The sequence below is a fragment of the Ceratotherium simum genome, chromosome 32 (assembly GCF_057802395.1).
Source record: "Ceratotherium simum simum isolate JZ-2026a chromosome 32, ASM5780239v1, whole genome shotgun sequence".
Classification (NCBI taxonomy): Eukaryota; Metazoa; Chordata; class Mammalia; order Perissodactyla; family Rhinocerotidae; genus Ceratotherium; species Ceratotherium simum.
This window is the reverse complement of record NC_141931.1, coordinates 33,653,319-33,668,912: the sequence shown is the minus strand read 5'-3', so window position 1 is coordinate 33,668,912 and position 15,594 is coordinate 33,653,319. Positions and strand designations below refer to the sequence as shown.

The following is a 15,594-nucleotide window of genomic DNA, read 5'->3' as shown; positions in this document are numbered from 1 at the left end:
CCTCTCCAGCCATGTCTCCCACTCGTGCCTCCAGGTCCCAGTCACACAGAAGATGCACTGTTCCCAAGCTTGTGCCCTACTCCATCACCACTCACTCCTCCAGAGGTGAACACCTTGTAAGCCCAAAGGGAGGGAGAGCAGTGAAGTAAGCCATTTCTATAAGAACCTCAGTTAACTACTTCCCACACACGATTAACAAAGTATTCTCCAAAGAAAATTCCTGACAATACAGTTCTGTCATCTAAACAATCCATCGATTTCAGATTATTAAATAAATGCAGTAATTTCATTAATACTATGGTAAACCAGACACTAGAAATCACGATAATCCTCATATTAACCTAAGAAGGCCCACGGGGGCGGTCATCCTTTGCTCTGACACAATGGTGTGCTATAGGCCAGAAGACCTGCAGTGTAGACAATATTTGGTTATTCAGGATGTTCACCCTTCTAGAAAAAGTGAAGATTTCTAAATTCAGACTGTAAGAGAAATACACTGAAAAACCTTGGTTTTCAACATATATTTAAAAGAAATCATAAAGGATGTGCGGAAGATAACTTGAATAAAAATGTATGTAGGATTTAAAACTAGAAGAACGTGGTCCAAATTCTGGTCTTATTCTTACGAATTATGGAATTGGACCCATCAATCTGCCTCTAAGCCTCAGTTTTCATGCACGTTGGGGGTACAGATGTGAGTGATTTCTGCATCTAGGACCCTCGTTGTAACCCGGGGGCCCCTGGCCTCCTCCCCTTGCTCCCCTCAGGGTTGTGCGGAGCGCACCAGCAGCCAGGGGGCTCTCACACAGTTGAGACCATGCTTTAGGCACTTAGTGAGATTGCTGAGGATCTCTCCCTGTTTCAAGTCTGTACAAAAACAATTTCTGAAGCATCTCATGCTCTTCTAGCATCTAATTATACTCTTTCTAAAATAAGTGCAATCAAGGACTTTGCCAGAAAATAAATAGTACAATTGTTGTACATACAGATAAGAAATTTACTACGCTTGCTGCGTATGGATTCAGATGAGAACACCACAAAGTCGACAGAAATTTTGTCATAAGCACCTTAACCTCCACCCCAGCCAAGCTAGCCTAATTCTTACATTCCTGTCATTGTTATTTCTATCTCGTCCTTTGTTAACATAAATCCTTGCCATAAATCAGTATAAATTTGCTGACCATTTTCCTGCTAAAATATTTTAATTTGCTTAGGGACTCATGACTTGGGACAGTGTGAAAGATCGGGAACTTCAGGGAATTTGACAACAGCCCTTTACATGCTGTGTGTGCATCTGCACCTGATTTCTGCAGCCCAGTGCTCAGCCTTTGCTTACTGGGTGACAAACTCAGAAGGCAATGAGTGTACGTGGTAGGATTGGGCTTCAAGATTTTGCATTTTTCTTATACCTCATACAGATTTTTTACAAAAACCCATGGGAGCCAGTTCCAAAGCAGACGCCATTCTCACTGTCCAGCTGGACGCTCAAAGATCCCATGTCCAACTCTGCTCCAACCCTAAAAGCCTTACATGGGAGTGGCTTAGCTGTGTTCCCTTTTAACTGCTGATATCTGGGAGGAGGAACCTGACTGGTTAAATGTTACTAAAAATAACAGGAAATTCATCTGATCAAACCAACAGCTGTGTGTGATAAAATAAGAGTATTTCTTAGACAACTGAGAGCAGCCAATTGTGCATCAAGATCATGACCATGGCTTACCTAGGATACAGGTAATTTACCTGTAGCTGATGGAAGTTCATTCCCTATAGTAATTCAATCTGGGAAGAATTCATGCTAAGTCACAGACAGGCAATGCTGATTGAAATACTTGTATTCCTCCTCTTCTGGGAGTTAACCCTGCATCTCACACTCCATCATCGTGAACAAACAGCAGGGCATGACTCCCTAGCTGAGGAAGTCCCCAGGAGAGGCCACGTGTCCCTAAAGCCTAGGTCAGGATGGGCAAACATGGCTTCCATGCCCAGGGAAGGGAGGGCTGCACTTGGGGAGACTGTAGGAAAATATGGACCAAACTGTGCACCCGGCACCAGAGGAGCGCAGCAGTTGTTAACGTGAAGAACCAGATCAACCACAGCCTCAGATAGGCAGAGTGCCAGCTGGCTTTACTTTCTGAAGAACACAGGACACAGTGGCATTTGACTCAGGTTTATACCCTTAAATACAAGATGAGAAAGTTCATCCTGTATGAGACCAAAGTGAAAAGTTCACAAGCACTAGACTCTGCCAACTACAGGCAACTTTCTCCCTCACAATCCTGAAAACCCAGCAGGAGGACCTGGGTTTCAGATCCAGCCCTCTCCACATGGGCCACTCCCAGGAACAGAATTATGTCCGGACAGTGTATCTTCTTTATAGCATTGAATACCAGGATTTTTCAAGCTGAACTCTAAAATCAATAATAAAATTCAACTGACTGGAATGCAGTGAAATCTAAAATCACTTTATCCTTCGATCTTTCAGATGTGGAAACAATAATCAGCACTTACATGTTCCCAACTGCCATCTAAATTTATCCTAAATAAAACTGTGACCATGGACAGGAGATGCCTGAGGCAGTACAAGGCGTTTGCCTGTAGGTTTGAGGCATCACACACTCTGAGCCATAGGCTGATGCTCTGGCGTCTGCCCTCAGCTGGGTCAGCTCTCTGAATGCTCCCGTGCTCTCCCAGAACGAGTGAACACCGGCACCTGGCCGGACACACTTGCCTCGCTGCTCATGTGGGGACCGTGGGACGGGAGGCCATGTGGTGGGGCGGTAACTCAGGAGAGATGCCGGGCTCTGCCCCTACCGGGTGCAGACGGCCTGCACTGCAGCAGCCAGTCTGTAATGTGCAGACACAGTTCTGGGTTCGTCCACTCAGTTCATCCTTCAACAAATATCTGGGAATGCTCACTTGCTGTGGAAGGAGAGTAGGGTCTGACTGTGGGTTGGGGTGGGGGCGGAATCAAGTATTCCACAACCAACAGCTATCTATAATTTTGTAAGTATTTCAGAAGCAGGATGTGGTGAAGATCGGGACAGGAGGGCCTGTCCTAACCCCAGGGTTCAGGGAAGTAATCTCTGCAGAAGTGACACTGAACCTGAGCTTTAAATGATGCACAGGTGCAGGCAGAGAGCACAAGCATGTGCAGAACGCCTCACGTGGAAACAGCGTGAACAGTGGATGAAGTTCAGCACATGAAGGTTGGAGGAGCTGAAGAAAGGCCAGGTCACTGTGTGTGAGGCCCTCATGATGCAGACAAGTTTACACTCCCATGCAGGGCCATCTGCTGTCTCCAGTGGGAGCACACATGGCCTAATAAATTCATCCCAAAAGAGGCCCCTTCTCTGAGGAGGCTGTTCATGTGGGTCCCACAGCCCATTCCCAGGGAGCATAAAGGACACAGACACACTTGCCCTCTGGTCATGATAGCTGAATTCATCAAGATTTTCTCAACCGCTCAGTCGTAAATCCCTGTATATGGTCAAGGAAAGTTTCACTGTGTGTGGTCACACTGGAATTTTAGGACTTTATATCACCCTGACCTGTCATGAAGCAGTGAAGACTCAATTATAGAAGCTGACACTATGTTATTAAGATATCCCTGAAGAGAGTGGTAGAGAGTGGATTTTTTTCTGTTTTTACCAGTTTTATCAAGTTTAGAGATTAATGAGACATTATAGAGCCAAAAAACTGCAGGAGGACTAGTACCAAAAGAGTAAGTTTTCCTAACTAATGTTTTCTCTGTGAAAATGATTTTCAATATATTCTTTCTGGCCCCTTCCTTCATTAAATACATAATTTTCATTTTCCTTTCTAGCTTCTGGCCCACTTCTCCTCATCTAGATTTAGGTAAGCATTCAACATTGTGCCCACTGAAGACGACGTATGTTCCAGGGGCACCTGAGTCACCACCAGACATTCTGTGACAGTCACCTCTCCTGTGCAGAGGAGAAAACCAGGAAACAGCTTGCCTCCTGCGCCCTTCCCTGGGACAGCTGACGCTCGGCAGCTCCAGCTCAAGAACGCCTCTACAAACTGTCCTAATTCATAACCATGTGTCTAATCCAAACAACGTCCTAGAAGTATTTTTAGAATAGTTTCTAGAGAAATCTTAATATTTTCTCTGATAAATAAAAATAAGAAAAAAAGAAGTCAAGTTCATCAAAACACAAACTCCTTATAGAAAACTGTGTGGTAGGGTAAGGGTGAATGAAAAAGAAAACAAGATGTTTTTCATGAAGATCCTATAACAAAAGAATGATTTCCAAGAACTAGTCAAGAAAGACTTCTCTGATTTAGAGCCACCTGCTCTCCTCACTGCTCCCCAGGGACAAAGTTATACATAGCGAATGATCATTCACCCAAGGCAGCGTCTCAGAAATAAATATTAGCAGTAAAAGCTGCAATAAAAAGCAGTAAAAGCCGGGCACCCAGCCCCCGATCCTAGAACCATGGGGGAACCTGCCTTCCCCGTCCCAGTGGAAACGGGGGTGGCCCACAGGTCACGGCACAGCTCTCTCCTCCTCACACTTCAATCAAGTGCATGAGGCTTATGTAACTCATGAAATGGACCCCACAGCTAACGCCCAACTCTGCCACCCACTCGTAAACCCTCTATCCTTCCACAAGGACATTCCCTACATCCGTCAGCAAGCTGGCCTGGAGAGGACAAACATAAGCCGCAGCAGAGCGACCCCACTGGGGCGCCCCCTTCCGAGATCCTGGGGGCCAACGGTAATATTAAAGCTTCTCTCTCTATTATTTGTACATAATTTTCAAACAATGCCTTTTATTTGAGGTAAAGCCCTGAAGATAAGCCTAAAGATTACAAATGCTTATTTTCTTATTCTACCAAAAGGTGCACTGAACTCATCTTTTGGGGCTTCTTATATTCCAAATATTGTCCACTAAAGTAATTTTGACCTCTGAATAGGATCAGTACCTCTAAGAATACACTCTGATTAATAGGTTTGATTTTTCTACTTCAGAACTCCCTAAACTGTGTCCTTTGGCGACAGGAATATGATGGAGCTGTAGTGCTCGCTCCTTTCACAGACCTGAGGCCAGGACACACTCGTTCGTCCTTCACCTAGGTCTTTGGCTATGAGGCAAGGATTACTGGAAGACTGACAATTTTAGGAAGAGTTTTATGATGTGTCACGTATTCTTCTTTCTCAGTGTTTTATAAGTGGTGCTCCTGCTGCAAAAGCAGGGCTATAAAAGCAGCCCATCATATTTTAATAGAAAACACTCAGAACTGGGCCCTGAGTCTGCAGGATGATCATGGTTCTGGGGTCTGCCACAAGCTCTGTGATTAGGGGCACTCTGGCCCTCGATGGATAAGTCGCATGAGCTCATCTGGAGGGTGGGGGACTCAGAAATAAGACCCTTCTGGGATCCCCCAACGCTAGGCCTACACTTTTGTTCAGAATGGCGTTAGGTGGAGGGTCCATTTCAAACACGTCCCTGCCATGCGGTTTCTCGCTCTCAGTAAAGTGCGCTCACCAAAACGAAAGTAAAACAGCGGTCGGTTTCCTGCGGTGCTGGCCGCCCGCTCTCGGACAGCGGCTTCTCGGATGTCACACACCCCGATGTTGCCAGAGTGCAGCATTCTTCTCGGGGCTCCTTCACTGTGCTGCAGTCTACACCGGACCACGGCAGCTCCATTCGCTGCTGTAACAAGTTGAAAAAAAACTAATTAATTCAAACTTTAGTTTTTTTTAAATTTGTTACAGCGCTGAGCAGAGCTGCCGACCCCATGCAGAACAGCACAAAAAACACCAAAGGACCAGCAACATGGGTCCAACCTGAGCGCCCAGCCAACACAGGTCAACCGTGGTCTCGGCACGGCCGCCGCTGGAGAACCTCTTCTGGGAACACACACAACTGCTTCTGGCTCACTTTTGTTTGGTAAGGCAGAGAAATCGAATCCAACAACTTCAGGAGCCTACAGCCAGCCCTCCTCCAGGACGTGGAGGGGCCGCCTGCAGAGACGAGTGACAGGCCATGAAGAGGCCATCACCACACGGTTCTGTTGGAGGACAGAGAAAGAAGGAAGGGGGACCACGTCTAATCATCTGCCCCTCATCTGCTCCGAAAGCCTTTCACACATGGGTGTCAGCCAACCAAACACTGATTTACTTTTAATGCACTCGGATAGAACTGTGCTGCTTCCTTTTATAAGCCTGACAGCAGGAAAATCCATCCCGTCAGCTCGGTACATCCTATACAACAGGTCCAAGTTTATGGTAACTTTCTCAAAGATCAAGGAAACAAAGAAAAACACAAAATCAAAACAAAACTACAAACACAGCAGAAATTAAACACACAAATGAAGTCTCCTGGAATGTGAGCTCCAGGGAAGGCTCCTTACTGTGCTAACAGAACCCTGTGGGGTATGTCACAGCCTGGAGAGGAGGGACGGACTGGGGCTGTGTGGACTCAAACCTCTCCTAGCAGAAGCATCTGGGCAAGGCTTTAAAATTGTGTTTCAACAGCGAAAACCAGAGTTCAAGTAGCACTTTTAAAATGTATGTTGCTCTCCTTTTTCCTTGAGGACTCGTGTTACTTGAAGCTATTCCCAAAGCCTAGCAATCTTCAAGGTCACCCTCAAACTGAACTGAGCTCTCATCAGAATTCCAGCCTAGTATTATTTTCTTCCTCCTTAAATGTATGGAACCTAGCTCAAGTGCAAAGAGATTCTACAAACTACACATGTGAAAATGCTGGAATGAAACAGACTTTACTTTTGGGAAGAACCCATAACATTTTACAATCATGTTTCAAAACACAACCAGCCTTCATGATTTCATAGTCCCAGGCAGGACATTATATCATTTTCTAGATTTCTAGGTTTGCGCCCCCTGCCCCAAGACATCAATAAACACCTGGGATTAATTTAAACCATAATCAATAGCAATAACTTTTTATCTCACTAAAGTAAAAGTCATTTTAAATCATAAACACTCTTATACTTTTATGATTATAGCATTTTAAAGTAATCAAACATATTATTGCCCTCTATAGAGGAAACACCTATTATATTTATTAGGCACATTTATAGAAAAATCATATGTGCCTTCTACATTCACAAAATATACGTGCACTCATACGAAGGAGTCAGAAGTGGCCACACCATGTCGGCCGTGTGGTCTCCACACAGATCAGGGACCACGGAAGGACGTGCGCTCAGGTGTTTCTCCTGCACATTGCAGTTAACACTAGACGCTTCATGCTCCTCAGAAAGGTTTACGTACTCGGAGGCTGGGGCAGGTAGGCTCCAATCAGTTTCGACCTCTTCTTTTCATATCCTTTTTGTGTGATGTCACCTGGAAGTGAAGGAAAGAAAGAACGGTTTCAATGGGTAGAGTTGATCCCTCAACAGAGCCCAAGACGACGTATAGTTACATCCTGTGTGTCTTCTGTTTGCCTTAGCATTTAATAAGAAAGCATTCCACATTGCTCACATTGACTCTTCCCCTGCCCGCGAAGTCATTTAAATCCTTTGCTGTGCACATGCTGTCCTGGCCCCTCCTCGAAAGGTTTTGGCTCTGATGGGGTCCAGAATTAGATTCTTGCCATCTTATTCACATCTGCTGGAGCAGGAAACCTCCCCAATCTGCACAGCTCTCATTAACTTAATCAACAACGAATTGTGCAGGCATCTACCCAGTGACAGCTGGCCAAAAGCATTACTGATTAGCATCTTCCTCCATTAATGAGATTTTCTCTAATCAGGCTCATCAATCCCGAGGACTTTAAACTGCCAGGGTATTTTTGAAAATAAGTGACTAAGACCAAATGAAACATTCAATAAAACAAAGCACGACAACACGAGACCTACGGAAATCCAAAATATGTGAGAAAGGTGCTCATCGTTGACACAAGAATTAAAATGTTAAAGCCCGAGATTCACGTTCAGAAGAGCTAAGGTCATCACTATGCTGACATTTTTCCTAAATGCTAAGTACCTGGGACAAAATAACCTTTATGACACACAACAGCCTTTTCCAATTACAAGCGCTAATGCACACAAAATGTTGATTTTGCCCTTGAATTTTTTGGAATCTGTTAAATTTTTTCCCTAATATTCTGATCAAACCATCATTCCTAGGAGATCTAAAAACCCAAGTTTTAATAAAAATATAGCAAACAAATGAAAAGTTACTGAGTCATACACAAACGGGTAAATTTTCTTTTCCTAGCGATGTATGCTCACTAAATTTTATCAAACCATAAGGCACCCTGAGTGTTTGATGACTGACCCAGCTAAGTAACAGCTAACTACAGTCTTGTCTACCCCAAGAAATGCATGGCTAGTTTTTAAACACAGAGCCGTAAACAACAGAAATAGATAGAAAACGCGTTCCACTATTGACTGATGAGCATTTTTGATGCCACAGGTGTGCCAGCGGCCACTGTCAGTGAGCAGGTCTGTGACTGTGAAGCACAGCACCGGCCCTTAGGTGTGCCGTGCACTACAGACACGTCCATTCCCCTCCTCAGCACTGAGGCTGCTCAGTTGCTTTTGGAAATGCCTCATAAATCCCCCATTTTAAAAGGATGTCCAAAATCTCAACAATCAAAAAATTCCACATGCATGTACACACTCGGGAGTATCTTTGTGATTTATCAGGAAAACATTAAGACACTGGCTGAAATGACTTTCACACCTTACCCCTTCTGATTTCTGTCTACAGACTCCTACGCACCTTGTAACACTACGAGAAAAAGCAAAAACCTGGCTTAGAGAAAACATGATAAAAACAATCTGCAGAAGAAATACAATCGCGAAGCCTAGAAGCTGTGTCAGTGGTGGGTGAGACTATGCCCACTGATGAGGGTGAGGGGTGGTCAGTGGGTGGACGTCAATCTGCCTGAGGGTGGAATGAAAAGAAAAGGAAGCCCCAGGGGATGGCCTAGGCTCCCCACTCTGCACACAGAAAACGAAGGAGCTTTCTGCTCTTAGACAGCAAAGCAGAAAGGACCTCCCAGCCCCTTCTCTCAGCCTCGCAGGGACCCCGAGAAGGTAGCTGCCACCAGCCTCCGGGGCAGAGATTCACTGTCCTTCACCACGTTCTTCTCTCACCACTCTCTGAAAACAATAAAACTACTGAGGAAGCCATGCTAACTGTACTGCCACTTTATCCTGTGGCTCATGCTCAGCATTTTACAAATTCAGAACCAGTCTGCTCCCTGCAACTGAGGGGACACCCAGATGAAAATGAAAGCAGGGAACAAGCAAAGGGACACATGAGTGAGGTGCACTGGTGGGGTCACAACCAACGAGCACACACTGGCCACCTCAGAGGCTACCCTAGCACTAGGTAGACGCCTACTGTTCACCTTGGTCCCCATTCCTCTCCCCGCCAACTGCACACTGTTCCATGCTTGTGGACCTCAAAGCTCTTCGCACATTTCTACAATCGCATTTCAGCCCTGGAAAATCAGCCCCCTTTCACAGTTTGTTCTACACCCAAAATTCAGCTCAAGTTTTAAAAATTTCTCAGATGAACATTTAAGTATGTCGGGGGGGGGTCCTCCTTTAATATTCAGTGTAAGCCAACTTCGAAGGAAACTCACTTTTAACTCCGTCTTACTTTGGAAAGCTCCAACTGCTAAGACCTTAAGCCTAAAGGAAAAAAAAGCACTTTCCCCCAAGAAACCACAATTCCTCTTAAAGGGGAAGACGTCAGTGTTGGCCTCCAGGCCGCTCAGGTTCCTGACCCCAGACTCGAAGGGCTGAGTTGAAGGAGGAGTTAGGTGTTTTATTTTAGCTCCACTACTAAATCGTGCTCACTAAGCAATCAGCTCACAGAGAACTTCCAGATACGACTTTCAGAAATCCCAGGTGACCACCATCTCTTGAAACCTGGACGAGGGGAAAGGAGGCACTATTTATTGAATAACTTCCACACACTTTTGTAAATCAGAGGTTGTCAAACGACAAACCCAGCCTGAGGGCCATCTCCATAAATAAAGTTTCACTGGCACAAGCTGTGCTCCCTGTAGGCACAACACCACAGACTGGATGCCGAAAGCCCAAAGCATTTACTGCCTGGCCCCTTACAGAAACATTTGGTGATCCCTATCCCACATGTCCTAAGTAATCTCTTTTAATCCTGATAACAACTGCTTTCATAGGTAAGAAACTTGAGGCACAAATAGTATTTATGTTTCTCACCCAGTGCCCCAGATCCAAGAAGAAAACAAACTCTGTCCAAGTCTGAAACTTTTTCCCATTGAAGCCACATCTGGAATCTTCCACTCAGCCTACACTGATGTGGTCAGCATTCTGCCACCTGGATGCCCTGCCCAGCTCTCCACCTGGCCTCCCACTGCCTGCTTTCACCCTCCCAGAATCCGCCCCACCTCAGTGACAGCGCAGCCTTTGGGCTCCCAGAGAATCTCAGAATCTCTCTCCCAGAGAATTTGAGAATCCTGCACCAGGCACGGTGGTGCTCTCCTCCTGAGGCCTTGGATGGCTGCTAATGGTGACGCTTTCATGGGTCAGTGTCATAAAGAAGCGAGTCCCAATCCTGCTGTTTTACAAATAGGACTGCATGATGACAGATTTAGTCACACCACTAACATAGAGACACAAACGTCACAGAGTGACTTCACGTAAATCACTAGACAGCAGCTGCATTCATAAACACAGGGTGATTATTTAACTGTTTAGTGACTGTATGGGGAAAGGGCAGAGGGGAAAATTGATAATGAGTCCATCATTAAAGTGTATAAGACAACAGCTTGGCTTGTGTGTTATGCAAAAGGATCAAGCATCTCTGGCAAGGGCCCAGATTCATTCAGGCACCCCAAGCATCAGAGCTAAAAACGCCTTTGCGACATTTTCCTTTCCATGGAGCGAGTCCAGTTATTTTTAACTCTGGAACTACTTTAGCATCTGGCAGACAGAGGTCCAACAGATTATCTCTGACAAACTCTCAGGGCAAATTTATATAAGCAAACTTCCTAGGAGGGGGCTCTTACGTGCTGTCCTTTGTTCTGAAGCATCCAAGGAGGGTTTTTGTGCTAATACAATAATAAAGATAGATAGATAAGACAGAGATATTAGACAGAAAGTATATAGATGATACATGATTGACAGACAGATGAAAAAAGACAGACGAATGAAAGATAGATAGGATAGACAGATGCTGGCTAGCCGGCTGGCTTTACACAACTCTATCCACCCAGAATGCCTCCTTGCTTTCTGTCCAAGATTGACCTAAAATCAACACCTTGATATCACCATAGAAACACATGGTGTTTCTCCTCCATTTTACGGCAGTTCAGGCTGAAGGATCAGTCGGCTGCTCCTCCTCACCTTGGATCTGTAATCAGCACACAGTCTTCAGGGTACAACTTTGTAAACTCAAGGCAGAAAGGCTACAAAAGAGAGGAACCACTCCACATCACATTTCTAAGCAAGGTTTTCTTTAATACCTATCATTCCACAAGGACTATTCCATGGTTTACAGCAGGTTAATTAGTATTTTTTCAACCTGGAAGCTAAAAGAATACCATTCAAGGAAACGTGTAGCTCATTTCCCCCTGACGCTCCCTACAGAATTTTGCTCCTTGAAAAAGTTAATGTTAAAAGACATGAACCACAGGATCCCTTGCTCGAGGATTTCCCACATAAAATTCCAAATAGCATATTTTCCACGCTTCGATACTCAAGATATCTATTTATTAAACTCCCTTTTCATTTTAGGAATAAGAATATATGACAGAAAAGGAAATACAGAAATTGTTTGTAACCTCAGTGAGGAGAAAATGAAAGTGATCTTTTGAAACACTTTCCACGTTATCAAAAATGTTATGTATATTATTATCGTCAAAGAAGTTCCATAAGACTTAAAGTTGTCATGTGTTCTGTTACAAAGAAAAGGGAGATTCACAGACAAGTCATAAATTTAAAATGAAAATACAAGTAAAGCAAAACCACCAGTACACAGCTGAGTAACACTGAGATAATTCATCTTTCCCCTCCCCAAAAGGAAGAATTCTTTGTCTTACTTATATTGTAGTCCAGAGTTTCCCTGAGTCTGAGAAAAGTGAAGGAAAAGTCAGCCCAGCAAATGCAAAGAGTGAAGGGGACACCTCAGCTCCTCTGTTTGTCCATCTTGGCCTCATTCTGGCAAACTCGGACCCAACAGGAATTTGTGCAGTCACCAGCCTGTGAACGTCTGGTCAGGATGGGAAAGCCCAGAGAGCCATGTGGTCTCCAGGCAACTGAGCGCTCCCCACGAGTAACGTATGTGCCACAAAGCCACCTCCACGGCTAGAATCAGTTCAGAGTAAACAGACCAGCTTAACGGCGATGGTTTCCATTCTTGGTGTCAGAAGTTTATTTTATTATTTAATACTGGAACGAATGCTTTATATAACAAAGCAATCATTTCCATGTTTGGAATTTTATGGCTGTCAGGAACCTTCATAATGTTGCTCTCCTAAGCCGATGGCTTTATAAGGTGGAGGGAGCACCCTTGAAGGCACCCTCCTGCTCGCCCAGCTGCTGGAGGCGTGTTTGTCAGCTCCGCGCTAAGCTTTTCATTTCTGCAGAACGAGACTGTGACGTCTGTGGCAAGTACTCACCTGTCCAGGGGAGAAGCAGGCAGACCAGGGACCTCTCCTTGCCCTGAACACAGCTGACCTTGCGGGGTCCCCCGGCTAACTTCTTTAGGTCTCATTTTTCTCGTTAATAAAATGTTGGTAATAACACCTATTACCTTCTACCATAGTTGAAAAGGCCAAATACACAGAATGTGAAATGTCCCGGTAAGCATGAAGCAGGTAAGAAAATGTATTTTAAAAACCCTAAAAGTACTCATCCAGCATCTATTATATGTTCAAACTTGTGACAGACAGTAGGAGGCACCCAGCTCAGCTCCTGCTCCAGAAGTTCTCCGAGTTGGGAGGGAAGACTCGTGAAAACCACCTTGCTCAGTGTGCTACAACTAGTACACAGTAAGAAGCTGGAAGGATGATAGTGATGGCCCCTCCAGGGCAGGTGAGGCCAAGGACAGATTATAGAAGCATCAGAAATTCTGAGCAGACTCAATCCTGACCTCTTAAGCATCCATCTCTTCTCTTTCACTCCCACCTCTACCCAACACCAGCCACCATTAGCTCTCCTTGCAGCACCCAAACAGCCCCTCACAGCCCCTGATCTCCAGGCCCAACCACCCCGTCCTCTCTCCACATGCAGCTCCCTGATCTTCACTAAAAGGTCAACGTGATCACGTGACCTCACTACTGGGAGCCTGTTGCAGGCTGCTCCCCGCTTCGGGATTGACAGCAAACTCATCAGCAGGACCTGGTCCTTCCAGAGCCTCGCCCCATGTCTCGCCACGTTCATATCACTTCACAATTATTGTTTTCCTTTGTTACTATCTGCACTGCTGCATTATCATTCCTTAATTTTTCTCAGGTTTATGCCATATTTCCAATGTAAAATTTAGAAATTTGCATTCCATAAGGATATTTTAAATAAGGTATTCAGGATTAATATAAATCTTCTCTAGCATTATAAAATCATCCAGACTTCTTCAAATACTCAGTATAATGGGAAAAAAACTCTCAAGAACTATAGAGTAACATGACTAGGATTTTTACGTTTATATGAATGACCATAAAGTTCCTTAAAACATTTAGTTAACGGTATGATGAGAAAGAAAACAATATATATATTTTTTTATTTTATTTATTTATTTATTTTTTGTGAGGAAGATTGGCCCTGAGCTAACATCTACCAATCCTCCTCTTTTTGCTGAGGAAGACTGGCCTTGGGCTAACATCCATGCCCATCTTCCTCTACTTTATATGGGACGCCGCCATAGTATGGCTCAACAAACAGTGCGTCAGTGCGTGCCCGGGATCCGAACTGGTGAACCCTGGGCCAATGCAGCGGAGCACGCGCACTTAACCGCTTGTGCCACCGGGCCAGCCCCAAGAAAACAATATATTTTAAATGTACCACTATGTTAAAATCTTAAGCCAGTAAAGTCTCAGAGGTTATCACTAACAGTTTTACTTTTGTTTTTTTTTGTTGTTGTTTCTTTTTAAAATATTATCATAAGTCCTCTGTAGCTTTTCTCTTTGATATGTAAAGAACTCCAATTGCAGGAGGGATTAAAGAAAATAACCTGTTTGGAATCCATTCTATTCTTTTTTTTTTTTTTTTTGAGGAAGACTGACCCTGTGCTAACATCTGTTGCCAATCTTCCTCTTTTTCTTTTTTCTCCCCAAAGCCCCAGTACATAGTTGTGTATCATAGCTGTAGAGTTATAGCTCTTCTAGGTGGGACACCACCTCAGCACGGCTTGATGTGTGGTGAGTAGGTCCACGCCTAGGTCCACCACCTAGGGTGGCCTGAGGGTGGGTTTCAGGGTCCCCTCGGGTCTGTCTGCCCCCCGGGAGTTCTACAGGCCTGTGAGAGAAGGTCATGCCAGGTGAGCACATCACAGGTAAATCCAGGTCCAGGGCTTCATCCAGGTTCTGTCCCACCAGTGTTCCCCATTCACACATTAACTTCCTTATCAGAACCAACATCCTCCACCTTGTGTGCTGGACAGAGCACAAAGTGAACACACTCTATCTGGAAGGCTGACCAGGGCCCACCAGCACAAGGGGCTTTTGACCTCTCAAAAACCAGATGACTTGACTTAAAGGCAGAACAAGGACAAAAATTCTGTTTCTTCTAAGCAGCAACAAGGGCTTTTACCACAAGATTTAAAGAGCACTACATTACATTTCACATAAATTTGCAGGACTAAATTTAAGAGAAAAATTAACCCATTACATCAGCTAGATAAATCCGAACAATCACCTTTATTTGTGAGAAAATATTTAAATGCACACACACTCATATTTTCTCCATTGTTAAATTTAAAAAATAATTTCTGACACAATGAATTTAATGTTTAAGTGCAAGTGAATGGGGGAAAAAAAAAACCCCTGTGAATCCTTCCCACCTCACCTCCAGAAACTATTTATAGATTTTGAATATTGGTCGGTGTGGAAAGAATTCTGTGCTTTTTCAAGTAAGTGAATCTTATACTGAAAAGAAAAATAAAAGATGCTAAAGTATATCTTGAAGATCTTAGAACATTCAGCAGGCAAGGAGAAAGAACACACGTTTTGTCTCCTCTAGTATTGGCTGGTTGTTACACTGTAGCAGCTGTTTTTCTTCTCACCAACTTCAGAATAAATACAGCTGGCCCTCGGAATCCGCAGGGTCCACGTCCTCAGAGTCAACCAACCATGGATGGTAAACACAGTACACAATCCACTCTTGGTTAAATCCGAGGATGTGGACCCCGCGGACACCAGGGGCAGACTAAGGGACTCAAGCATCCGAGGATTTTGGTATGGGGAGGGGGGGTCCTGGTACCAATCACCTGCGGATACTGAGGGATAACTACACTCACTGACAACAGGGAGACAGGGAACAGCTTGTCACACTCAACTTGTAAAATGTGTTTGGTGCTGCAACTGGCTGAACACCCTGTCTTCTCCCAAATGCTTATCCTTTATGAACTTAAACTTGATTTAGTAAAGTTCAATCCTATAATACACGTC

At 44.4% G+C, this 15,594-nt stretch overlaps 1 protein-coding gene across 5 annotated transcripts in view; it reads right to left on the bottom strand.

Annotated features, from left to right (window-relative positions):
- DIP2C (DIP2 acetate--CoA ligase C (putative)) overlaps nt 1-15,594 on the bottom strand; it is a 434,532-nt gene that overhangs the window by 195,390 nt on the left and 223,548 nt on the right. For 4 of the 5 annotated variants that reach the window (XM_087420883.1, XM_087420885.1, XM_087420886.1 and 1 more), the window contains exons 2-3: nt 7,263-7,334; nt 5,512-5,679 (exon numbers count right to left, since the gene is read on the bottom strand). In XM_087420883.1, the coding sequence (XP_087277009.1) occupies nt 5,512-5,679; nt 7,263-7,334 (240 nt within the window). The remainder of the gene's footprint in view (nt 1-5,511; nt 5,680-7,262; nt 7,335-15,594) is intronic. The other variant, XM_087420884.1, reaches the window with a different exon arrangement.